Source organism: Enhydra lutris, unplaced genomic scaffold, assembly GCF_002288905.1.
Source record: "Enhydra lutris kenyoni isolate GAN:26980312 unplaced genomic scaffold, ASM228890v2 scaffoldscaffold23, whole genome shotgun sequence".
Lineage (NCBI taxonomy): Eukaryota > Metazoa > Chordata > Mammalia > Carnivora > Mustelidae > Enhydra > Enhydra lutris.
Genome location: NW_019154107.1, coordinates 12,508,739 through 12,536,264, shown reverse-complemented (window position 1 = coordinate 12,536,264; position 27,526 = coordinate 12,508,739). Strand labels below are relative to the sequence as shown.

General features: G+C 38.5%; 1 protein-coding gene across 4 annotated transcripts in view; it reads left to right on the top strand.

The window, feature by feature from the left end:
* LOC111150506 (TGF-beta activated kinase 1 and MAP3K7 binding protein 3) overlaps positions 1 to 25,813 on the top strand; it is a 94,316-nt gene extending 68,503 nt beyond the window's left edge. For 3 of the 4 annotated variants that reach the window (XM_022507991.1, XM_022507989.1, XM_022507990.1), the window contains 6 exons: positions 1,622 to 3,077; positions 3,925 to 4,085; positions 10,038 to 10,131; positions 12,982 to 13,065; positions 19,506 to 19,607; positions 24,014 to 25,813. In XM_022507991.1, coding sequence (XP_022363699.1) covers positions 1,622 to 3,077; positions 3,925 to 4,085; positions 10,038 to 10,131; positions 12,982 to 13,065; positions 19,506 to 19,607; positions 24,014 to 24,162 — 2,046 coding nt within the window. In that variant the 3' untranslated portion in view covers positions 24,163 to 25,813. The remainder of the gene's footprint in view (positions 1 to 1,621; positions 3,078 to 3,924; positions 4,086 to 10,037; positions 10,132 to 12,981; positions 13,066 to 19,505; positions 19,608 to 24,013) is intronic. The other variant, XM_022507992.1, reaches the window with a different exon arrangement.
* The last annotated feature ends 1,713 nt before the right edge of the window (positions 25,814 to 27,526 follow it).

Here is a 27,526-nt window from a genome sequence, read left to right as displayed (position 1 = left end):
GTCAGTGACATTTTCTAGTAGGCAAACAGTTTGAATCCTTTGGATCCAAATTTGTTTAATACTGAGCTTCTCATCTCTTGAGCAAAGTGATTTTCAAACAGGATTTTTAAAAAGGCCATACTCTGGAGTTTTAATAATTTTCTTCTTTTTTTAAAAATAATTTTCTTCTTAAATTTCCACAATTACTTTTCTCTATGGCTCAGAATTTTAGTATCACAGCTTTATATAAGGAAACAGATACAAGTTATGTATGGACTTTTGATGAAGCCAGTTCTTTAAATTTCTAAGAATTCATTTTGCAGAGGTTTGTTTAACTAAATCTTTGTTTACTTCATGAAGCTTTAATATAGTTGTTTACTTTTGGCCTAACATCCTCTCCCTTGAAATTAGAGAGTTAGGAGACTGAGAATCTAGAACTGGCTCTCCTGTTAATTAGTTAAGTGCTTGTTCTCAAGCCATGTATCTCTTTCCTCATCTGTAAATGAGTTGATTTGGAATAGATGAACCCTAAAAGTTTCTGGCTCTAAAATTACAGCATTGTATGTTCTGTTTTAGGTTAACCTTATTTGCTTCTCAGCAGAAGTAAAAGTGTTTCCTTTCATTTTTGTATAAAATGTGCTTTTTCCTAAAATCAGTATGCAGTAGTAGGTATGTATGTGCATATTGTATATTTATGAACTACAGAGAAAGTCATAGAAATTGAGAAATTTTATTATTCCAAAGGCAATGGATAATAGTGTTTTAGGCTAATAAAATAGTTGAGAATTTTGTATTTTAATGAAAACTACCTTATATTTTCAAATTAAAAAAAGACAAACCTCCTTCATTAGTTACATTATTGTCAGAATGTCTAAAATGTCACTTTGGTAATACCATCTTTGAGTGTGTATATAGTGACTCAAAAAATTCAGATCCTACAAGGATTGTGAAAGTTGACCAAGCTACTTTTCAGTGGGTAGAAAATGTTGTCTGTGGGAGTGTGAATGAATTTCATTGAGGCAGTCGAGACTTGGTTTTCTGTTAAATAGCCTTAACTTTGGCAGTTCTGGAACCGTAGTTCAAAAATGTGTGCTTGTTTTTACTGATTTCTTTGGTTAGCTTCATCTTTGCTAAGGATAGTTGAAGTTATATAGGGATAAATTTGGTGAAAAGAAAAGGCTGCTTTAGAATTTTTATTGTTTTGACTCTAGGAATTTTATTATAATTTTTCTCTTTTGTGGTTCCAGTACCTTTCGAAAACTAAAGCATGACTATTTTCATGTTTTCTGGCTTTAAACTGGTGTGTTCTGAGCAGTTATGGTGAAACCAAGATTGGCCCAACATGTTAATTTGTTGAGAAACATCAGACCTAAAGTGAGTCCTGGATTTGGACTCAGACAACGTGGAGTTGAGTCACCGTGTTCATTAGTGGGTGCTTTCCATTTCTGTAGCAGTAGCGGGAGTACTAGTCATAGGAACTAAATGTCTGTGAAACAGTATGAATTGTTTGGGAGCTGTTTGTGCTTAAAATGCCATTCTCTACTTATTTTATGACAGTCGTATTTGCATAACCTGCAATGCTTGACTTCTTTTAGGATTTGTTCATTTTGTCATTGTTAATGTTCCCACTTTTCTCCCCTAGAACAACAACAATCTTGAAGCCTGTTGCCGAGCCCTCTCCCAGGAGAGTAGCAAATACTTATATATGGAATACCACAGTCCAGATGACAACAGGATGAATAGAAATCGCCTTTTGCATATTAATCTGGGTATCCATTCTCCGAGTAGCTACCACCCAGGAGATGGGGCACAACTTAATGGGGGTCGAACACTGGTACATAGCTCAAGTGATGGACATATTGATCCGCAGCATGCAGCGAGTAAACAGCTGATATGTTTAGTTCAGGAACCACACTCCGCTCCAGCTGTTGTGGCTGCTACTCCAAACTACAATCCATTTTTTATGAATGAACAGAACAGAAGTGCAGCTACTCCTCCCTCACAACCACCTCAGCAGCCATCTTCCATGCCCACAGGAATGAATCCATCTGCTATGCAAGGGCCTTCACCGCCGCCACCTCCTTCGTACATGCACATACCTCGGTATAGTACAAATCCGATTACTGTTACAGTGTCCCAGAACCTCCCTTCTGGACAGACTGTACCAAGAGCTTTACAAATTCTTCCACAAATTCCAAGCAATCTCTATGGGTCTCCTGGTTCTATTTATATTAGACAGACATCTCAGAGTTCATCAGGAAGACAAACTCCTCAGACTACACCATGGCAGTCCTCACCACAGGGCCCAGTGCCTCATTATAGCCAACGTCCTTTACCTGTTTATCCACATCAACAGAACTATCAACCTTCTCAGTATTCTCCCAAACAACAGCAGATTCCTCAACCTGCTTACCATTCGCCACCTCCTTCTCAGTGTCCTTCACCCTTCAGCTCTCCACAGCATCAGGTGCAGCCTTCCCAGTTGGGCCACCCAAGTTCCCACGTCTTTATGCCCCCTAGTCCTTCAACTACTCCACCGCATCCGTATCAACAAGGACCTCCCAGCTATCAGAAGCAGGGAAGCCATTCAGTAGCTTATCTCCCATACACAACATCTAGCTTACCCAAAGGATCCATGAAGAAGATAGAAATTACAGTAGAACCCTCTCAAAGACCTGGGACAGCAATGAACAGGAGTCCTTCACCTATCAGTAATCAACCATCTCCACGGAATCAGCACTCACTGTACACAGCCACCACACCACCTTCAAGTTCTCCTTCAAGAGGAATATCCAGTCAACCAAAACCTCCATTTAATGTTAATCCTGTGTATATTACATATACACAGCCAACTGGACCTTCATGTGCTCCGTCACCATCTCCTCGAGTGATACCAAACCCAACTACAGTTTTTAAAATTACTGTAGGTCGAGCGACGACTGAAAATCTTTTAAATTTAGTGGACCAAGAAGAACGTTCTGCAGCCCCCGAACCTATTCAGCCCATTTCAGTGGTACCAGGCTCTGGGGGAGAAAAGGGAAGCCATAAATACCAGAGGAGTTCTAGTTCTGGATCGGATGACTATGCCTATACACAAGGTAATTTTAGCCCTTTTATGAAATTTAATCTTTGTGGTGAGGTGGCTTTTTCAAAATAAATTTATATTAGCTGTTTTAATGAAATGGTTAGTATTTATTAAATAGTTCACAGTAGCATTGCTACCAAGAATAGGCTGAGACAAAAATAGTGTCAGTGCTTCAGAGTTCTCTATAGGCTTTGTTTTAAAATTTGAAAATAGTGATCTAATAAGGCTGTTTTTAGGAAGAACATTCATTGGGACAAAAACATAGACAAGTGAAAGTGATACTGTCAAAAAACAAACTACAGAATTGGAGATTCATAATGGGTGGGCTAATGTTTATCAAGGTTAAGAAATTTGAATCTTTTCTAACGAGACTGGCCTAGAGGGTGTAATATTTATAAGTGATATATATTTATAAGTGGGATTGGTGATGAAGACTAATGTTGGATTAGTTCATAGTGGACCAAATTAACGGGAGGACAGAATTTTTAAAAAGTCTATCCAGATTTCAAGGTATCTGAGAATTTAATATTCTTTCATTGTGTAAGAGGAGTAGTAATTATGATTATAGTTCGATATGTCTGGTATCAAACCTGTTTAAGAACCATACAGGTATAGTTAAAAAGACAATCTTAGGGAAACGAAGGTCAACAGAGCAAGACAGACATATGGATGGTGTCATTTTGGCAGGAGTTCCAAGAGCCAAATTAAAGCCAAATAGCATTAGCAAGACACAAGAGTAAATGCCAACTCAGAATGGAGGACAGGGTTTGAGTATTTTATGCACTAGCAGTGCATATAGAAATTTCCCAGTCACTTGTTCAATGTTACCCTCTGCAATGACTCTATCTGTAACACTATAGCCTTGCTGTTACATCAGCGAGCAAGGATGGAGAGGTTAGCAAAGCAGTTGAAACTTGAGAAAGAGGAGCTAGAGCGGTTGAAGGCTGAAGTGAACGGGATGGAGCATGACCTGATGCAGAGACGGCTCCGAAGGGTCAGCTGCACCACTGCAATCCCCACGGTAAGTCCTCTGTTGGCCTGTGTGGCCAGGAAGATGGGCGTGATGGCTGTCTGGGGCATGTGTTCTTCTTTGATGTTCTGTTCCTGACAGGGCCTTTCCATTTTTTAAACAATGGATGAGAGACTTTCGCCTTCAGTTGTTCTCTTCAGAATAATTCGGTGCCTTTATTTCTTCTCACATGTGTGAATTCCATAGGTTCATCAGTATTTTCAAATGACTGACTTTCTAACAAAGGTATGGCGTCTCATTTACTATGAATTGCTCTCTGTCAAAATAGAGAAGTACACCCTCCCCAAGCATTTTATATTTTTTTCTCATCTGTTCATTTTATTCTTTTAAGTATATACTATACATATAAATTCCAAAGATTTAAAAGTTATTTTCTTAAGTACGTTGATTCAAATGCATTAGAACAGTGTCAGTATGAATCTGGGAAAGTGTGCACCATAGAGCATTATAAGGCAGAGCAATTTTGTTAAGTGTAAATAAGGTAGGAACTAAGGTAACCATACTGACAGCGGTCCTAATAGTAACTGCCCTAATAAAAAGATTTGGATAATATATTCTTAACATTTTAAGTACGGTTTATGAGTTCTAAAAAATGTTAAACTATTCAGAACGTTTTGAAACCAGTCTCCTAGAATCTTGTGACGGAAGTACAAGCTTTCTGTGATCTGACATTCATTCGTGCAGCAACTTGTTGAGTTTATGCATGTGGTCTGTATGTATGCACCAAGCTAGGTGCTTGGTACATATGTGCTAGCAAGAGAAATAGACCCGTGGGCAGATACTTAGAATTCGGTGTGGTAGGTGCTGGTAATGCTCACGGGTAATGAGAGGACTCGTACGTCAACTGGTCTGTATATGTACTCAGTGCACTTCTGCTGGAGTGCCCTTCTGAAGCTCTTCATGGCTAAGTCCTGTGTATGCTTCAGGGCTTCACCTTACTCTTTACTTTGTCCTTGGAGCCATTCCTTATTTTCCTGATCTCTTTCAGCGGAGAGTAATTTCTCAGCATTTACAGGTTTGGAGAAGAGCAGCATGTCTGCAGCTCTGCCTTCATAGATAGGTTTTTTTTTTTTAAGATTTTATTTATTTATTTGACAGAGAGATCATAAGCAGGCAGAGAGGCAGGCAGAGAGAGAGGAGGAAGCAGGCTCCCTGCTGAGCAGAGAGCCCGATGCGGGGCTCGATCCCAGGATCCTGGGATCATGACCTGAGCCGAAGGCAGCGGCTTAACCCACTGAGCCACCCAGGTGCCCCCATAGATAGGTTTTTAATGGAAGGTCATGGCTTCAAAGGCAACCTGTGAACTCCTGAAGTCATGTGCAGTCTGGAAGCATGTCTCCAGTTTCTGGAGTTTCTGATTTTTTGTTAAGGTTAATAGAATGGAGGGGAAAAGGGTGAGGACCCACTGGTCTACACAGTATAGTATTGCTGTAGAGGGAGAGAGGAAAGGGGAGGGCATTTTAGAAGGGAAAACAAAAGAGAAAAGAGGGAAGGAACATAGAGGTAACAAAAGTGTGATGTTAAGACAGAGACAAACTTTCAGGAGGCAGCAAATACAGGTCTTACACTTAAGCTGAGATTTCTGGTGTCCTAACAGGTAAATGTGCATCTGTCAATTGCGGTTTAGACCTTGAGGGTGAGGTGTTTGAACTTCATTCTGCTGGTAATGGGGAACCAGTGGAATTTTTCAGAAGGAAATTATTGATATTGATTATTGATAAAGAGGCATATTTAGTAATTTAATGAAATTTTTTCTAATACTGACCAAATTCCTAAGTATAGTCAGTATTAGAATCAAGAAGGAGGGAGGGTTTTACTTAAAGCACTTAGAAAATTATAAAGCTCTCTTTAACTGAAAGGTAATAAATTTCTTAGTGTTTTCTCCACTTGAAATCTTAATTGAATTCTCTGATTGGGGGAGGTATTGAAGAACATAACCCACAGAGGAATCTATCCTGGTGGTTGGGCACTTTGGAGTCTTTTAGCTACTTATGGAGCATGAGCACATTTTGTTAACATAAAAGTCATTTCCCTAACATAACTAAATAAGTTTTGTTTAGTAACCTCTTGCTGTGTGGTAATTCCTGCTGAAATGAACCCTATTGGTTTATGTTGTTGTTTTGGAAAGTAGAGAACTGTCAAAGGTAACATAGGTTAGTGCTTCAAAAAAATCCAGATTTTAGATGAGCATTTTTATTGATGAATTACTTAAAAAAAGAAAAAGAGTAGAATGAACCCCCTGTGTAGCCATCACCCAGCTTCAGAAATTGGTAGCCCATATTGCTGACAATATTTAAGAGATGAGAAATTTGTGTGATTGCCTTGTGTTTCTGCTGCCAGGCCTAGAGTAAAGTGAAGGACTATTAGCAGTGCATGGCCGAGGGACAATTCTATGTGGAGGTTCAGACAGTGCCTCTCTATCAGGTGTGAATTTGACTCCTCCTCCTGCTACTCATATATCCTTGGAGAAGTAACTTTCTCTGCTTGTTTTCTTACCTGTAATATCTTCAAGTGCCCATCTCATGGGATTAAATAATATTATACATAATCAATTTATGTAATCCCTAACAAATACTAAGTATTCTTACCAGTGTTGGTTGGACAACACTGGAAAATCCTATTTAAGATACACACACATACACACCCCTGAACCATTTTGCAAAATTTTGATTTAACTCCAGGAATATGCATAACATATGTATATTATGTAGGAAATTAATCCAGAAGTAAAGCATTTTGTCAGAATTCCCTTTTGTTGAAAGAGGCTCATTCGAGTCACCATGACATCCTTGTAAAGACTGCCCATATAAGGGGTGCTTGGGTGGCTCAGTTAAGCAGCCGAATTTTCCTTTCTGCTCAAGTCATGATCTCAGGGTCATGGAATCAAGCTCCACATTGGGCTCCATGCTTACTGAGGAGTGTGCTGGAGATTATCTTTCTTCTTCTTCCTTGTCCCCTCTCCCCCAGTCTCTCTCACTTGTGCTCTCTAAAATAAATAAATCTTTTTTTAAAGATTTTATTTATTTATTTGACAGAGAGAGAGAGAAATCACAAGTAGGCAGAGAGGCAGGCAGAGAGAGAGTGGGATGCAGGCTCCCCGCTGAGCAGAGAGCCTGATGCTCTCTGCTCAGGACCCCGGGATCATGACCTGAGCTAAAGGCAGAGGCTTAACCCACTGAGCCACCCAGGTGCCCCCCAAAATAAATAAATCTTAAAAAAAAAAAAAGTGCTCACATAGGCTCTGGAGGCAGAATAGTTCTGGCAATCACTGACTATATCTAAGTTATCTGCATTCGATTTTCCCTATCTATAAAAGGGAATTCTGTTAAATATATTTTAATATTGTTGTCAAGATAAAAACAATAAAGTGCCTGGCATGGAGTTAGGTGCTCAGTAAAATGGCTGTCTTTATCTTTGTCCCACTCACGTGTAGGATTATGTGATAGAGAATGGACTATTTTTTTTGTTACTAAGCACATATTTCTACCTTCAGGTTTTAACATTTCTTTAACAAGCAGTGTATTAAGAAATGTGCAAGCCTCAGGAAACTGAAATGCACATTTGTTGCCAGCTGTAGAAGCTCAGAGCACCAGTGCAGTAATCTAAGGAGGGCAGAAGTGGAAGATCGCCCTAATCTGCCATTTGCAAAGCACTGTTAAGTGCTGTCGAAGAGGTCATCTCATAAAGAGATCTTTATGTGAAAGGATAAATGTGTGTCTGTGAACCGATACGTGTTTGTGTGAGAGAGAGAAAAGATCATGTAAATTGACATTAAATCAGAAATGTTGGCCAGTTTAAGGATATTAAGTACTTTTAGTGTTTTGAGATAGAAATGTTAGCTTTTTGCTGATAGGGTTCAAAGATGAGACAGTTTCATGGCGGAGAGGGAAATTTAAGTTACTCCTTGAAAGAGAAATAAGGTTGGATTAAGGCGAGAGATGCCATTTACCCCCTTAGTCAAGTTTTTCCTGTCATTTGTCTTGTTCTAAATGGGTTTCTGGAATAACTGATGTTTGTTAGTCTCAGATGCATAATTAGGGCCAAGCCACCGATCAACAGTGATCTTCGACTGGGTCTCTGTAATACAACTTCTTCAAGTGCTCAGTTGACTTAAGGTAGTTTTGCCACCTTTTGGAAAAAGCTTAAGAGTTTTTCACTTTGAAATGTCAGCTCTTTTACAAACAGCTCTAAGTTACAGCCAATCTTGAAACCCCTCCTCCCTGAAAAGACAGTGTATTTTTTGGCGAATGGTACTGACTTTTCAGATTTTTTTTTGACCTTGGTTTAATCAGAAACTATGAAAAAGGACGTAAGAATCTTAAAGGTATACCATTCTTTTAGTGAATTGGAGTGGTTCTCTTGTCTTTGGAAATGACTTTGTTGAGTAGATCTCTTGTTATAAGCAAATGTGCTGAAGCCTCTAGACTATATATAAAGTGTATTACAGTACTTCCATACTTAGTTATGGAGCTTCACTCTTTATGACCACTGTGGCCAAACCTCCCCCCGCCCATACATAGGAAGAAGCAACTCCTTTAGTTCCTGAAATTTTCCGTTATGATTCTACAAAGAATGAGTTCTTTTACATATTCCTAGGAAGACAATAGCCGTCTTTGAAACCCCTGGACAAGTGTTTTATTTTTAGTATAAATGCTCAGGTATATTTTAAACCCTTTTAATGTTGCCTGGTAGACAAGGTGTAAGCATTTTACTTGGTAATGTCCCATACTTTTGCAGATAGGGAAAAAGAAAGCAATCCCTAATAAATAGTTCTAAATGACTTTTGTGTTCTCATAGCATTCTAAGCAATTGTAGCTCTTACTGTATTCTATCACGTATTTTAAATGTTTCATACTTAGTAATGCAAGGGGCAGTCCCATTTATTCTGATGACATGTCCTAACAGCATAAGAGCTTGCATTATTGTGAATTAAGAACCTTTTTACTCCTTTTTCTTTGCTCTTATACTAACATAGTTTGTAGAAAAATAAAGGTTTTTAATGGAAGAGGATTTTATTCTGTCACAGCAGATATTTATCTTTTACTTCATGTAGTTGAAAGCACATTAGTAACTAACTGAGTTAATATCTGGGCTGTGCTGAAAGCTTCAGTATCCCTGCCTCTGGAATTCAGACTCGAATTTTGTTTGTTACTGTGTGTGTGTGTGTGTGTGTGTGTGTGTAAAAATAGTAAATCTAGAAGGTCCGGGGATGTAAAGACTTCCAAAAAACTTTATTTAACTGAAGAAGAGTGCATTCTGTACATTTCAATGTCTCATGTGTGCCCCTCAAAGGCCGAAGAATAGGAAACAAATACGGAGGAAGTCAAGAAGAAGGAAACAAATATGGAGGAAGAATGGGATCCATTTGTTTGTGAAATTTTCATGTAATAGATTGTTTGATGTAAATCCTGGTTTTACCAATCATTGTGTTTTATAACCTTGGGAAAATTATATGCACTGTGGGTGCATCAGCTTCCTCATGTATAAATTAGCAATGATATTAGTACTTGCCTGAAAGATATTTTGAGGAAGGAATGAGACCTCTGGTAAACACAGTGCCTGATACTTAGTATTGTTGTTTTTTCAAGCCTGGACAGCACTAAAATCATGGACATTGCTTGTCTTACAGATTGATTCTCATAGTTTCCCTTACCATGAAAGCATAGAAGTAAATTATTTTTAGTGCTCTGTGATTAAAATGGTATTTTGTATGATAAAACATAGTCTTAGTACCGTAGTTTTGTGTTTATGTGGCCATACCGATGTCCCCATTTTACCTGACTGTTCCTTTAAATGTTTAGGACTTCTTAACATGCCCTCTTATGGACTAGGCCATATTGTTGGTAATGACCAATCAAAACTATTAATATGAATAGCAGTTCTTAAATGTTGGGCTTGATAATGACTTTCCCACAATTGCTATTTTGGGTCCTTTCTTACTAGCCTGAGGAAATGACAAGATTGAGAAGCATGAACAGACAACTCCAGATAAATGTTGACTGTACACTGAAAGAAGTTGACCTCCTTCAATCTAGAGGTATAGACTTGATTATTTGGTAAACCATAAGTAATAGTGTGTTTTAAGCTGCTAAATAGCCATCATTTTTTGGTTTTACAGATTTAAGAGATAGTTTTTATCCATTATAATTCTACTCAAAAGATCCTTCCACCCCATGGTCATAGATTTGGGGGATCAAAAACAGTTTTACTTTGGCAATTCCGGCATTAAGTTCTTGTCATTTAGACTGCTCTAAGTGGTTACTCCGCATTTTTCTTGTTCTAGTCATTTACTGTGAATATTTTGTATTGATGGGTCTTAATTATAAAACTTCCTAGAGTGATGTTATGGTAATCATCAGAAGTATCTGTTAAAATAGGGAATCACATATCAGAACACCAGATTTCTCACTTTTAAAGTAAATTCCATATGCCATTTTTATATATCTATCATATGAAAACATCCAGCAGTATCTCAGACTTTTTGGAGTATTTTTTTTTTTTGGCTTTTTTTGTGTTTTTGTTTTGGCTCTCTTATAGACTTGTACTACAGTAGAAGCTCTCTTAGCTTTCACTTACCAAGCTCAGTAGGTTAGAGATGTTCTTTATTTCCCTCTGTACAGTACTCCGACGCTGTCCTCAGTTGCTGCACACTGCTGACTAGGGACCACGTACTGGCATGTTCAAGTACTGTCACTCCTAGCGGTTGAATGGTCTGCTCAGTGAGAGTTTGTTGTACCTGTTCCCTAATTTGCACATGCCAGTTACTCTGCTTCTGTAATTTAATGTTTATTAATCTGACAAGAATGCAGAAGGACCTGTTCTTTCTACAAAAAAAAAAAACCCAAAGGCCAATTACTTTAAAAAGAACAACAAAAAGGCACGGTTGGGGGGTGGTCTGAGCAAAGGGTTCAGGGGATAAATCACAAAAATCTAAGAGGATTCTGTTTTCTTACTCAAAACAGTATAAAATTGTAGAACTTTAGGGTTCAGCAAACTAGCTTGCTGGTTCTTTTTGTAGCTGTAGTCAAGTGTAGTCACGCCCATTTGTTCACATATTGTCTGGGGCTGCTTTTGTGCTTCACCAGCACCATTGGGGGCTTGCAGCAGATTGAATTACAGGTCCACATGACGTGAAATGCTGATTTTCTGCAACTTTACATAAGAAAAAGTTTCCCACTTCCTCTGTAACTCATCATGGATGTTTATGTAAGAAAGACAGTGTAGAACGTCAGTGGACACGTGGTGAAAAAAAAAAGTCTTTGCCCAGCTTTGAAGTTGACAAGTAATTTTTCTTAAAAGGTCTGTTTCAATCAGCCTCTCTGTTACCACCACTTATTGTTTTCAATTATGGCAGCTAAGGGAGCTTCTGCTCTATTTTGAGAGTATATAATAAATCTCGACTAAAAATGGCAATGGGCTAACTAATAGTAGAAGCCTAGGACCCTAAAAGATACCCAACAATCTGAAAGAAGCAAATTTGAATATGAAAATTGAGCAGCCTGGGCATTTCACAAAGTAGTCCCTTCACAGACTCGTAGCTTGAAGCAGTGGAGCTCTGCGCTATATACGGGTGATACAGATTATTGTTAGTGTATTGGGAGACTGCATCAGTTTTTGCTTGGGTGCTTTTTAAAGCACAACACACAAACAACCAGTTAGAGTATTTATAGTAAGCCTTAGGAGATCTAGAAATTAAAACATCAGCTGTAACTTAAGTAATTGAAAAAATACATATGCAACATCTTAGAGTATTGTGGCTTTCATTATCTTCCAAATGGTTAAAAGTATTTGTAATAGGACCTGGACAGGAACCACTATTAAAGTTTTATAAGCAAAGAGCTGTGTTTTTGGTCTCCATTGGGCAACAAAGAGCTCTTTTTGGTGCTTAAGTATTTCTAAATCTCCTTTCAGAAGGGGTCCAAATATGTCCATTTTATACTGAATTCTACTCTAACACACTCTGGAAAAATTTTATACTGAATGCCAATGTGAATTTGAAGTGAGAGAATGGATCTAGATGCAGATCATTATTTGGATTGCTGAAATGCAGGTTTATTGTTGGTTTTGGTGAGGGAAACTTGGGGGGGAATAATGTCTAGAAATCAAAACATCTAATATACTTGAACTGTTAGTAAGCATGTGTAGTTACAATGCTTAATTGGAATTGTGCAGAACAAGCCAGTTACAGTGATGGGTTCACAGAAGTGAAGGTAGGACCTAAGGTTGCCACTGTATCAGAATCCACCCTGGAGCCGTCATGGCAGGAGTTTGGACTGAAATCGGCACAAGGCCAGGGAGTGAACTTTTTAAGAGAGTTGAAAATTTTGTGGCAAGACAAAACTCTCAGGGATCATTGTACTTATTATTCTGAAATTGGCACCTTATCATCTTTGTTAAATCTGTAGACCACATTCAGTATTCTCCATTTCTTGAAATCTCTGAGCTGCTGCTATTATGACTTCATTCGTCTTTGTAAATTTGTATGTTTGACTTCTTCCACTGTTAAATTCTTAATGCATAACTTTTTAAGGTAAATTATGAATGAGATGAAGGAAACACTAGAAAATAGTTTAGCCTTTCTTTAATTTCTCTTACTCATTTACCTACCTAAGTGTGCCCCATACATAATCCTGCTGAAAGAGACTAGCTTTGCGTTAGAAAAATATTCCTTCAAGTGATAGTTTATAGACCAACACTGATGTGGTAGTTTGCTTGCAGTCCTTTCTCTCAGTGATCAAGAAAAACATTTTTAGTGGGAAGGTGATAGGAGTTTTGAAACCCTAGAACACAGTTTCCCATTTTAGCTATTTTATTTCTATACATTTTTAAACAAAAAAGTCAAATAGGAGAAAGCCTTAAATGCATGGTGATTTTATTTTCTTTATAGGAAACTTTGATCCAAAAGCCATGAATAATTTTTATGACAACATAGAACCTGGCCCAGTTGTACCACCCAAGCCATCTAAAAAAGGTGAGTAGGGAAATGCCATAAACATCATAGAAATAAATATCAGAATTCTTTGAGAGTTCACCTCTTTAGCTGAAGAAATTTCTATTAGAGATGCTAACTTGTTCAGCATAAAAAAATTAACCATATTGATACTACTGTGCCCATACTTTAAAAAGCACCAGAATTAGTAATTCCTGGAGTTACTGTCATAGGTAATTAAATGGGATATACAATTTAATCTTTTAAAAAGAACTTAAAGAATATATTATATAGCAAACATTAGAATTTCTTACTTCTATAATAACTGTAATCCTAAAAGATAATTCTTATAAAATCATGAGAACATTAAAGGTCTTATGTTAGAATGTTAAATTGTATCTGTAGTAGATCTGAGACTAGCAGGTTGCAGAAGAATCCTTGTGTGCCCAACAAGTGAACATAATAACTGGATAGGGACTAGGTGTTTTTTCATGAAGGTCAAAATAAATCCCTTATAACCAAGATTTGGAGGAATCACTTTTGGATCTGTTCTCTTTTATATTTATGTATCAGTGTTTAACTGGCATTTCAGTATCTTAAAAAATTAACTTGAATTAAGTTTACATCTTGAGTCATTGGATTTAGGTAAATTTTTTCTGTCCCATTCTTACTTAAGGCTCATGTTCTTTTGTATAGTTCTCAAGACTGAGCTGAAGTATGCATTTCATATCTTAATCCATTTTGCTTTAAGCAATTTAAGGGTGAAACAAGTTAAAATCTTGTCAGAGTTTCTACTTCTTAGGTAAGATATAAATTTCGTCACCTAAATTTTAGTTGAACAGTTTTCTGTGTATTTTAAGTATTTAATTTATAGGTTGCAGTGCAGTAATACTACCACCATAGATGTTTAATCAGATCTGTGTTTAAAATAGTGTGATTCCTAAAAATACAAGAAAGAATCTTAGTGGATGACTTCCAAGTATTAGATTTGGCACTATGGCAACATTATATGCCGTTTCAAGCTGAAAGTCACAGAGTTATGTATCATTGACCTTTAAACATTTGGATTAATAATACATGGGGCTTGGGGCACCTGGGTGCCTCAGTGGGTTAATTAAGCCTCTGCCTTCTGCTTAGGTCATGACTTCAGGGTCCTTGGGCTCGAGCCCCGCATTGGGCTCTCTGCTCAGCAGGGAGCCTGCTTCCCCCTCTCTCTCTGCCTGCCTCTGTGCCTGCTTGTGATCTCTCTCTGTCAAATAAAAAAAAATAATACATGGGGTTTTAAACTTGATGTTGCCCGAATGTCTACTAAAGAAGTATTTCCTATTACTAACCCAACAGATAATTGATTCAAGGGCTGTTATAAAAGATTCACCCTGTTTAGGGGAGTATGTTGAAAAGTTGTTAATCTGGGGATAGACGACCCAGTTGATGAGCAGACAGTGTGTCCACCATGAGCCATCTCATTAGCATAAACTCTCAGGTATAGTCCAAAGGGCCCACTGTAAATAACAGAGACAACTCCAGTCATTTGGGAAATTTTCAAGATTTTAGTGGTTATCTCCTAGGAATTAGGGATTAAAACTAGACCTGCTTTAGGCAAGGTCAGATTCTTCACTTACACAGAGTTTATGCAGTGGGTACAAAGAAATTTGTAAATATGTAAGACCTGAAGATTAATATAATCAGTGACCTAAAATTCTGCCTTAAGCTAGGAAAGAACAATAAAGTCAAAGAGATGTAAAGATAAGTAAAACTTAAGAATTTATTGATTGTGTCTATCTAGAAAGAACACAAATTCATAAATTACCAAAATCGGAACCAAAAGATGGGTTACCTGTTAAAATAATAAGAAAATGTGGTGAACATCTTTATGTAAACTCAGCACTTTATGTGAAATGGACGCATCTACTCAAAACTGAAAACGAGATGATATAGGACCTAATAATAGTCATATATCTGTTTAAGAAATTGAATCCATTATCTCAAAAATTGTCCCACAAAGGAAACTCCAAACCCAGATGACTGCACTGGTGAGTGTATACTATGACACATTTAAGGAAGAGATCCTACCAATCTTACACACAGTCTTTGAGAAAATAGGGGAGGAACAAAACTCCCCCCCCCCTTTTTTTTGGTCTTATGGAATCAGCAGAGCCCTGATTTCTTTTTTTTTTTAAAGATTTTATTTATTTATTTGACAGACAGAAATCACAAGTAGGCAGAGAGATGGGCACAGAAGAAGGGAAGCAGGTTCCCTGCTGAGCAGAGAGCCCCATGTGGGGCTCCATCCCAGGACCCTGGGATCATGAATTGAGCCAAAGGCAGAGGCTTTAACCCACTGAGCCACCCAGGCACCCCAAGAGTCCTGATTTCAAAACCTGATAAGGATTACCTACTCACCCTGTCCCCCAAAAGAAAATAGAATTGCAGATCAATAATCCTGCACTTAAAGCAAAAAAAAAGTCCTTAATATTCATGGTAAATAGAAAGGATAATATATCATGACCATGTTTGTTTTAGCTCAGGAATGCACTATCAATCAAGGAGAAAAAGCTCATGATCATTTTACTAGATGCAAGGAAAGCATCTGACTAAAGTCAGCAGCCACTCCAACTAAAATGGTTATTTGCAAAGATAACCCAAGGATACTAAACAGGAACTTAACAAGGTCTTGGGATGGAAGGTTGGTATACAAGAACTATATTTTTATATACTAGCAAACAATTGAAGAACGAAATTAAAAAGAGAATTACAAAACTATCAAAAAAACATGTTCTACTTACGAATAAATCTGACCAGCTGTATATGCTGAAAACTATAAAATGTTGCCAAAATAAATTAGAGTAATACACCGTGTTTGCGGTTAAATCAAAATTGGGAAACTTACTTTTCCCCTGATTTGTACTGTATTCAGAATCATCTGTAAAAAGAATGAAGTTGCAAGTGTTAGCCCTAACTAACCTTAGGACTTACTATAAAGCTGTAGCCATCACAGTGTGTTTTTGGCATGGGGATAAAAAGTAGATAGAGAAACGACTGTAGCTTTATAAATAGCCCAGATACAGACCCTCACTTACACTGCCAAATTCTTGACAAAACCACTAAAGTAACCAATGGAGAAAGTCATTGTAGCAATCAGCGCTGGAAGAACTAGATAACCATATGGAAAAATTACCAGTTTTGATTCTTACCTCCTACTATACACAGAAATCTGAGGTAGGTCATACTGAAGTATGAAACTAAATTACAGAACTTCCAGAGCAAAATATAAAATATCCTTGCAACTTGGGTTTAGCTTAGAATTTTTGGGACCCAGAACAGTTGGTACCTTAGCCTTCATTAAAGTTTAGCTCTTCTGCTCATCAAGAGGCACTATTAAGAAAGTGTAAAGGAAAGCCAGGGGCTGGGGAAAAATATTTGAAAACATATATGGTCAAAACAAAACAAAACAAAAACTGGTCTTTAGAATGTGTAAAGAACGTTTGTAACACAGGAATAAAAGGACAGTCTAATAAAAGGACAATCCAGTTTTTAAAAGGTTGAAACATTTGAGTCGACACTTGACAAAGAAATATATATGTAAATGGCCAATAAGCACATGAAAACACTCAACTTGAATAGACATTAAGAAAATGCAAATTAAAATCCTGAGATTCCTGAATAGCGATGGCTTGAAACATTAATGAGGATATAGAACGGTGGAATTCTTACACATTTCTGGTAAAAGTTTAAGATGGTGTGACCATTTCTTACAAAACCATTCATTCACTTGCCCTGTAGCTCATCAGTTCTCCTTCTAAAAATTTATCCAAAAGAATTTAAAGCCTATGTCCACAAAATGACTTGTGTTAGAAGATTCATAGCATTTTTATTCAAAATAACCAAAAATTTGGGAACATACCAAGGGGCCATCAACAGATGAATGGATAAGCAAACTGATACATTGATGGTGCAAATCAGCATTTTAAAACTCATCATGGGCCAACCTCAAGGACATAATGCTGAAAGAAAAACACCAAAGAATGTGTTCTGTATGATTGTTTACATGCATTTCATAAGCTGTATTTCTGTCAAAAAAAACAAGACAGCTGTTATCTCTGGGAGTAGAGGTTGGGGATTAACTGGGAAAGGGCATGGGAAGATTTTATAGGCTAATGATAATGTCTGGATCAGGATTTGGATTATTCAGGTATATATGCATTTGTCAGAACTCCATATGGCAACACATGGCTTGTGTATTTCATTGTATAAGTTTTACCTTGAAAACTCACAAAGTAGTAAAAGGAAAATTTTTTTAGGTAGTGGAATAGATCAGCTGCCAGGAGCCCATATAATCCGTGTTCTAGCAGTGGTGAGAGCAGTGTGGCAGATGGTCACTCTGCCTGCTGTCTTTGAGACCAGCACCACATGTTTGAGATAGAGAGCTGGTGTTCAGCTCAGCTAGGAATAGTACAGGGTTTGTTTGCCTCATTAGGATGCTGTAATGTCAAGCTTCATCGGGCTCTCTACAGATAGTTTTATACAAAAAAAAAAAAACACACTTAGAATTCAAACAAATTTTTGCTAAAGCTGATAATTGGTTAGTCCTTCAGAGTTAGCTGTAATTAAATTCCAGTTGCAATCAACTTTTAAATTATAGAGCAAATGCTCAGTGTGTAGATGGATTATGTACATAGACGCTTGATGCTACAAAGTTGAGACATGACTCCTGCCCCAAGCAGCTTATCTTCTATATAAACAGTTTTTTTTTAAAGATTTTATTTATTTATTTCACAGAGAGAGATCACAAGTAGGCAGAGAGGCAGGCAGAGAGAGAGATAGAGGAGGAAGCAGGCTCTCCGCTGAGCAGAGAGCCCGATGCGGGACTCGATCCCAGGACCCCGAGATCATGACCTGAGCTGAAAGCAGAGGCTTAACCCACTGAGCCACCCAGATGCCCCTACATAAACAGTTTTGAGTAGAGTAGAGAACTAACATCTTAAGTATAAATGAATCTCTACCATAGCAATGTAATTGAGCCTTCATTCTATATACTGTTGGTGAGAATATAAAATAGTATTATTTATGAATAGAACTTAATGCTACAATTCCTTAAGAAGGCTTTTCATTACATTTCTAAAAGCTATTTGATTTTCTCTATGAAGTCAAATTTGTTTTCTTCTAAGCATTTGCAGATTTTTAAACTAAATTGGCCTCTTTAAAAAAAGTTAATGTAGTTTAATGTAGATTTTCTTGCAGTATCACTTAAGATAAAGTATAAATAACAGGTAGGATTGATTTATTGGTTAGAATAAATGTCTTGGAGTTATTACAGACGTATACTGCAGATCCAAGTGGAATGTGGATGTTTGTCTGAAGTATGGTAACGAAAAGGGGAGAGTAAGAAAAAGAAACAGAAGGAAAAAGAGGGAGACCCAGAAACCTTTTTGGACTGAACTTCATATTGAAGCAATGCAGTGTGCATGTTAGTTCCTCGGCTGACCCAGCAAGGCCTCCCCAAGCTGTCATTGGTAACACAATGGTGAGAGCATTGACCTTGGTGTCCAACAACTTGATGTCTGGGTTGTTTTGGCTTCCAGACCTTGTTCAGATCTAGTCTGTGTACCAGAAAGGTGATCAGTCCAGTAGTTGGTGTATTTTACAGGGCTGTTCTAAGAGTCTGTGAGAGTAAAGTATGTGACACTATGAAAGTGCTTTACAAATTTAAGAAATAGAACTTGACACTATTCTTTGGAGCCTAAGGAGACCATTTACTCTGCTTTTGTTTACTCTGATAATGGTGTGTTTACGTACCTAGGTACCAAGCTTAGAATTCTGGAGCAGTGATTTCCAAAGGCGGATTGTATTAGAGGATTGCTTATATGGGCTCAGAACTAATCAGAAAATAGAAGATCTTTCTTTGGTTCTGAAGAGCAAATGATACCAAGTCTTAATACAAAGAAAGGACTTCTTACTAACCATGTATAAATTAATAGAAATAAATTCATTATTTTGAGTTCTGATTTTTTTCAGTTACTGCTAATCCTACTCTTTAATTATGATGTACTATAGTTTTATATTATTTAATGGATTCTTTGGCTAGCCTTATACATCGTGTACTTTCAACCCATGGTTTTCTCATAACTGTTGCTTACTAAGGCAGTTGCTGAAGTATCATCTTCCACATTTTGCCCTTACATTGACATTTAATTACCGTCACTGAGTTTGCACTAGGAAGGGGGGAAACTGGTGAAATTAGGCATTGCATCCAAGTAATTGTAGAGGATGGAAGAAGTTCTAAGAGCACTGTTCTGTATAGGTTGTAAAGGTGATATTAAATATGGCACTTACCTTCACAGGAGAACTAAAGATAATATGAAGCAATAGAAAGGACAAACACGCAACCGTCCACGTGCCATGGGAGAGCCTTGGGAGCCTGTCCACTCTTCTCATGGATGGCTTTAATCCCTTTTCTCCTGGCTTTGCTTCTTTTCATGCAGATTCGTCAGACCCTTGCACAATTGAGAGGAAAGCCCGAAGAATTAGCGTGACCTCCAAAGTACAGGCAGACGTCCATGACACCCAGGCAGCAGCTGCTGAGGGTTTGTACTTGTGTGTCCGGATTTTGTGCACAAAGTCCAAAGACACGTGTTCGCCCATGTAGTTAACCACAAGTAAAGTCCACCTCCCCCCCCTAATAAAAAAATTACTCTATCCAAGCGCCTGGATGGCTCAGTTGGTGGAGCTTGTGACTCTTCACCTTGGGATTTTGAGTTCAAGGCTCACATTGGGTGTAGAGATTACTTAAAAAAAAAACTATTCTCTCTGCTGAGTTTCTAAGGCTGTGCTGCCCAACAGAAATAAAATACAAGGCAAATACTTAAAATATTTAATCTAGTATATGCCAAGTATTATTTCAATATGAAGTCAATATAAACTAGCGAGATATTTTACATTCTTGATTTCATACAATATCTTTGAAATCTGGTGTACATTTTACACTTAGAGCACATCTTAGTTCACAGTGGTCACATTTCAGTTGGCCGGCAGTTACCATATCGGACAGATTGCTCTAATAATAGCGTCTAGAAAGCAAGGCCAAGTAATTAAGGAAATAACTTGAAAGTTCTGGCTTTTATAACTTCTCACTGTAATTTTCTAATACTTCTTGAATTTTACCCTGGGATTCCGTTGAAATAAGCATTCTAAAAATACTATGTTTGGGTTTATACAAGTATGGCTGTGTAATATAAACAATATTGGTGAAACTGTTGATTTGTGATATTTTTGAGGATGGTTATTTTTATGGAAATCTGGCCTATTAACCCATTTAAAAGTAGTATTTTTTTAAAGTTTATTATTATTATTTTTTTTTAGGAATCTCTACACCCAATGTGGGGCTTTAACTAATGACCCCGAGATCAAGAGCAGCATGCTTTTCTGACTGAGCCTGCCAAGCACCCCTAAAAATAATTAGTCTTAAAGGAAAAACATACTGATTTCACTTTTCATTTGTGTATACATATGCATATTAATTTTTCTATGAGACCTGAAATATTTTTCTTTTGAAACAGTCCATAAAAAGACAAGATTTTACAAATGTAAATCAAATGAAAACGGACATCTAAAATGTCTTTTGGGTTTTAAATACTTCTATTTAAACAGTATTTCCTGTGATGAAATGAGCAGCGACTTACCCACAATAATTCTAAATTAGGTGCCTTTAAAATTCTTTTGATAAGTTTCTTCAGAGTGACTTGATTCCAAATTAAATCATTATGGTACTGAAGGGAAAAATATGCCACCGCCAAACATGCCTCTTTTCCAAAAGGATTACTCTGAGAAACTGCAAAGGCAGGAGAAGCTCTGACAACAGAGTAGAAGTTACCCTTTTGTAAGGAACATCTACAGTGATAAAAGCAATCTCCACCTAGATATGTCTGCCTGCCCCTACCAGAGAGCCTAGTGACTAAATCAAAAGAGAAGCGGATCAGTGGAGAAGGTAACCTAGGCAACAGTCAGGTAACCTTCCCTGATTGGCTTCCCCTGCCCTCCCCCCAACACCTTTCTTTTGTCTTTAGCTGTAGATGGTATTTTAAGTTAGGTTTTCTAGGTCTCTGCCCTGTCTGTGTGTGGTACATATGTTAATGAACTTGGTTTCTTTTCTTGTTAGTCTGTCTTTTATTATAGGAGGGTCTCAGGCAAGAACTCAAAGGATAGAAGGGAAATTATTTTTACTTTGTGTACAGTATTAGACTATGAAGAGGAGCCCCAAGTATCCTGTATTAGTTATGCTAAAAGAGGTTGTGCAGTTATTTATAGACTTTAGAAAATAACATTTTAGGCTAGGTTTGGAATTATACTTCATGAAGTAAAAAGTTGCCTGCTCTGGGAAAGTATAAAAGTGAGTTTTCAGAGCCTGTTTATTAAAAGCCAACAGCAATATGGTTTAAGTGTTTACCTTATTGGAGAACAAAATGCCCTGAAAACCAAAGAGTACCGTATGAGAGAGGACCTTTTCTGGAAATGGCGTGCAGAACATTTTTCCTCTAACAGAAGGCTATAGCAATTAAATGTGCTTTTTATTCTTCCATATTGTACAAAAAAGAGAACTATCAAGTCTCTGTGTTTTGGAGTCATGAGCCAAAAGATACAAGGTGGGTGGTAATGGCCACTCAGATGGCCAGTGGAGGCCATATAAACAAACCCATTCTCCTTTTTATAGTTATAGGAATAGGTTGATGGACCCAGTGGTTTTCTATTTTGTTGTAAAGCTAACATCTCCTTCCTTTTTCAGCCTGAGTCTTACTGTTTTTTTAAGATTTTATTTATTTATTTGACAGAGAGAGATCACAAGTAGGCAGAACAGAAGGCAGAGAGAGAGAGCCCTGCTGAGCAGAGAGCCCGATGTGGGGCTTGTTCCCAGGACCCTGAGATCATGACCTGAGCTGAAGGCCGAGACTTAACCCACTGAGCCACTCAGGCGCCGCCAGCCTGAGTCTTATTATTGCCTGTTGTAAGGTTCGAGGTCTAAAGCTCAGTTCTCTCTACCTCTTGGAGAACGTTCACACCAGCCATTTGTCATGAAATACAAATTGCTAACCACAAGTGAGCTCATTAATTTCCAGTGGAAGACAGACTTAACCCCAAATGGTAACTGATTAAATCCTTCCATCTTAGTTCCTTCTGTGACCTGCTTAGATAGGTTGCCTACCTTAGATCTTAATCTCATTTACAGTTCACAGTGATGATTTCCACTGGTTTAACAGGTAGATTTTCCCAGCCTCTGGCCATGATCTGGATTCCAGGAGGGAATTCTATCCAGATATCTTTCGCTTCATAGTCACTGCTGCCACCTTCAGTAGGGGCTAATCCACAAAAGCAGGATTTACAGATTAACTCCCGAAGCAAAGAGCCTTTTTTGAGCTCAAGGCCGAGAGATGAGGATCTAGGAGGAATCTAAGTTTCAAGTATTTTTTTAAATTTTATTTATTTGATGAAGAGAGTACATGAGCAGAGGAAGAGGGAGAAGCATACCCCCCGCTGAGCAGGGACCCTGATGCGTGGCTCGATCCCGGTACCCTGGGATCATGACCCAACCAAAGGCAGATACTTAACCGACTGAGCCACCCAGGCTTCCCAAGTTTCAGGTATTTTTAAAGAAAGTCCTGAGGACATTAGGAGAAGGGAAAAATGAAAGGAGAGAAATCGTAGTGGGAGACCAACCATGAGAGGCTATGGACTCCGGGAAACAAATGGAGGGTTTTAGAAGGGAGGGGGTGGGGAGTGGATGAGCCTGGTGATGGGTATTAAGGAGGGCACGGATTGCATGGAGCACTGGGTGTTATATGTAAACAATGAATCATGGAACTCTACATCAAAAACTAATGATGAGAACTGTATGGTGGCTAATGTAAAACACACACACACACACACACACACACACAGTACTGAGGACCAGGGTTACTGGGTGGCTCAAACGGTTAAGTGCCTGCTCTGGCTCAGGTCATGATCCCAGGGTCCCGGGATCTTGCAGGGCTCAGGCACCGTGCTTCTCCTTCTCCCTCTGCCCCCGCTGGCTCATGAGCTCTTTTTCTAGTAAATAAAATCTTTAAAAAAAAAGTCCTGAGGACCCACCTAAGGTTGTGAGCATTTTATATTGCCAGATAATAGACTTTTTAAAAAACTACCTGAAGAACCTTGTAATGCCAAAAAGATAGGAGAAATTTGAGAATAAAAAAGAGTCTTTCAGGGGTGCCTGGGTGGTTCAGTGGGTTCAGCCTCTGCCTTCAGCTCAGGTCATGGTCCCAGGGGCCTGGGATCAAGCCCCACATCAGGCTCTCTGCTCAGCAGGGAGCCTGCTTCCTCTTCTCTCTCTGCCTGCCTCTCTGCCTACTTGTGATCTCTGTCAAATCCATAAATAAAATCTTTAAAAAAAAAAGAGTCACATGGAATGAATTTGGCTTTTACGAAAAACTGTAAAGTCTCTCTCTTTTAACCATTCTGAGCAACTTTGTTAGGAACCATCTCTGTCGTGAACCCTTATTATTAACTAACATATGCATACTGTAAAGCTGCAGGTCTCCCAGAAGGAGGCAGACATCCCAGAACATGTTGAATACAGTATGGCCACTACTACAAGGGGCTGTGAAGTGGGGGCACTGAAGGGAGGGGGGAAAGGGAGGGGGCAGAATTTCACATGCTGGGGGATAGTTCTCTGTCCATTTGACTACCGTACAGCATAACCACTATCTATGAATACTGAATGAGGAATGGTAGTCGATCCTGGACTTCAGTTTATCTTCTTAAACCAAGTACAATTTGTATCATAAACTTCCTGTTCTAGTAGCTATGGACATTCATTGGCTTTTATCTTAGGTCAAGTAGGAAACTACCTTTTTTTTTTCTTTCTTTTCTTTCTTTTTTTTTTTTTTTTGGTAATTTTTCAGTTTGGATTATACTTGGAAGAATTCAATCTCTTTTTTCTCTTGATCCTAACTTCCCTCAGAGCATCTGACTGGCTCCAAACAGAGTCCTCGGACACAACCCCGTGATGAAGACTATGAGGGGGCCCCGTGGAATTGTGATAGCTGCACCTTCCTAAACCACCCTGCACTGAACCGCTGTGAGCAGTGCGAGATGCCACGGTACACTTGAACGCCCAAGAGTCTGCATCGACCTGAGAGAGAAACTGGGAGTACCCACTAGAAGAAAAGGAGCCTTGGGAGTGTGTGCATCTGCCCGGCCTTTTCATTTCCGATTCCACTGGGGGAGGAGCAGCGCCCCTGTAGGGCTCATGCTCATTCAAGAAAAATGGGGAGTTCTCTTTGTTTTGGGTTTTCATTTTTTCCTTTCTTAACTCATTGCAGAGTGAGATAGAAAGGGATACTTGAAACTGGGAACTGGGAAAGGATTCACTCCTGAAAGAATGTACACAGAGAAGTCAAGAGCTCTTCTGTGGAATCCCAATTGTTAAAGTTACTGCTGAGTGGCCCTTACTTTATAAACTAGAACTTTAAATCATGGTGTGACATGTTACAGTTTATGCAGACAAACTGTGAATTCTCAGAGCAGACTTAACCTGGTCACAGCTCTCTGGAAAACCAAGGTTCCCCATGCTTCTTCCCGTTGTTTCCTACTGAAGAGAAGGACAGGAGAAAGCACTCAGAATATGACTGGGGGGGGGGGCGCGCAAAGTAATAAGGGTATGTGTAATTGCTGCTTTTTTCAGAGGTAATTTCAAACACACAAACACAAGTGGCTTAAAATGTGATTTGTAGCAGTCAAAGAATGAGGCATATCGTGCCTTTCATTCAAAAGTACAATCAGATGAGAAGATCCCTTTTACTTGTACAATAATTCATCAAGCTAAATCAACACTGGTAGCTAAGACCTAATTATGCCACATAGTAGATACAATTTTTAAGTTACTGCATGCTTTTATTGGGCCACTGGCCTTAAAAATAACAAGTCCTTACCAGTACGATTTTATGAATTTTATGAATGACCTTCTTGTAAAACTGCGCTTTGCCAATAGCACAGTGAATGTATGCCAAATGTAAATCCATTCCAAAATCCATTCGGAAATCTTGAGCTCATCTGTGGTTCTGTAAGAAATGTTTGCAGTCCATAGGACCTTTTTTATCCTCCTTCCAATTTTGTGATGAATTCACGATGTTTACAGCACAGTGTTTTGTGCCAGAATCCTTACTTAGCTGAAAAAAAAAATCAACATTAGCTGTTCAGTATGGATTGATTTGCACATGTCAGTAAGCCAGTGTGAGGGAAATTACAGTTGGCCAAGATCATAAAGTTGTACACTGCATTACCTGGGAGGAAGAGAAGGCTAGTCGAGAAACAGGATTTTAAGAGAAGGGTGAATACAAAGGACTTTAAAACTAAGAACTGTTTCAATTTAACATATTGTATTCCGAGATAATACTGAGTTTGTTCAAGTAGTTCAGGTGATACTAAAGCACTCCTTGTTTATGAAACCCCAGCTTTAAGGTATGAATAACTGAAGAGATATAAAGTCATGTGACTCACTAGGGTGCACCACTGGAAAATTATTAATAGGTCATTTAATTAAGGTCTCTATCACTGTTGAATTTCCTTCCTAGCTCAGAATTGGATTTTGGAATCTTCCTGTTATTTTGGTGAATATAAAATAAATATAGCAATAAAACTAGTAACGTTTGTAATCCTAAAGGATTTTACCAGAGTTTTTGAGGAATATCCATTCTCCCATACTGTGTGCCCCGCTACTCTCATACTCACACACTCTCTCTGTCCGTCTCTCTCTCTCTCTCTCTCTCTCTCTCTCTCTCTCTCTCTCACACACACACACACACACACACACACACACACATGCTCCTGAAGCTGTCACTGTATTCTACTTTAGAAGTGCTATCTGGCAGACCTGGAAAAACAAGCTGCACTTAATAGTATAATGAAACCAAAGGCTTAATAACCCATCATCATTTTCCATCAAAATCATCTAATTTCACACTTGACCTACAGCTTTGAAAATGTTCTTTTCCTATGTGGAAAATCCCCCTCCCCCCAAAATCCACTTGTCTCACAAAAATATGCATGGCTATGTTATGACACTGATAAAACATCTCTCATAAAACTGTGGCAAAACTGTGAAAATAATGGTGAGAAAACAGATGGGCTTAAAAGAATTGACCTGAAAACTGCATTCTTTAAAGGTATCTGTGACACTGGTATCTGTCCGTCTCCAGTAGCCATCTCTCAGTCCTGCTATTCTGTAGTACGCCAATGCCTTTGCCTTTGTGTGGTTTTCGTATCTCTTTAGGGACGATCAACCCCCCCCCCCCCACGGTATTAGATAACAATTTCGGGGAAAAATATATATACTGCTTGGTGTTCTAGCTAAAGGTTTACCAGTATTCTTAGATCTGCTGAAGGGGCAGCAGTTAACTTGGGACATGTCCACTGAGAATGAAAGTAGCATGTATGCAAACAGTCGGATGCTTTATTAAAACCCTGTAGGTGACTTTACAACTACTGCATGAACACACATCCCGGTTAATAAGCTGTTGTCACGCAATAGATGCATGGTTCCAGTCCTTTGGTGATCTATCTAGTAAATCATTCTTTTCACCTGCCAGGAAAAAGAATCAGCCAGTCTCTCAGGTGTAGAGGGTGGGGTAGGAGACATCAGAGCTGGGTTTTAAAGTCATTTCGTCTGTGTTCATTTCTGGTTGTGCACAAGTTTCATATGCCAACATAGGCTATATTCAGTTTTTCAAGTAGGCAAAATTGTCTTACGCTGACAAATGTGATCAGTTTAACCATGTCCCCTGTATATACTTCTTGCCCGTGACCGCTTTAAACAAGAATTCAGTCCACTTCTAGGTGTCTTTTCAAAAGGATCTCCTGGTCAGATGGACATGCACACGCAGTTGCGTCGGAGTGGGAGGAGAGAAGGTGCCTGTCTGCTGCCCTACTTTGGCTCTCGGGGTCCGTTGGTGCACTCGTTTTTCTAGTGAGAAGTATGGTTTCTTATAACACGCCTAGTTTGATATACCTGGTAACACATAGGCCTGATGATACACGTTACACTATTTCATGGTTTTGTAAACTGGGTTTTTAGAAAGCACGTTTGCTGTTTTGTTAAAAGTACATTGCCCCTTAACTTTTGGAGTAGGTCTGAAGAGTTTAAAGTGGGAATGGAAGAGCCAGGAACTTTCTCAGCATTGTCAGATATAATGACCTTGTATGCGAGAGCAAAGAGGCAGGGGGCTTTAAAGAAACTAAAGAACTGCATTGTAGAAAAGGTAGTTTTAGAGAAGATAACAGATGGTGGGGAAAGTGTTGCTAATTTGTTTATTTCCCTGAACGAAATGGGAAATGTGATGAGCAGTTTAATTTTTAAGGAGCTGGTCTCGATTTTAGTACTTTTTAATTATTAAGAAAATTATTGTTTCCGTAAATTTTGTCATTGTTTTGTCCTGGTTACCAAGGGTTCGTATCCAACTTTCTGTGGCAACTCCGT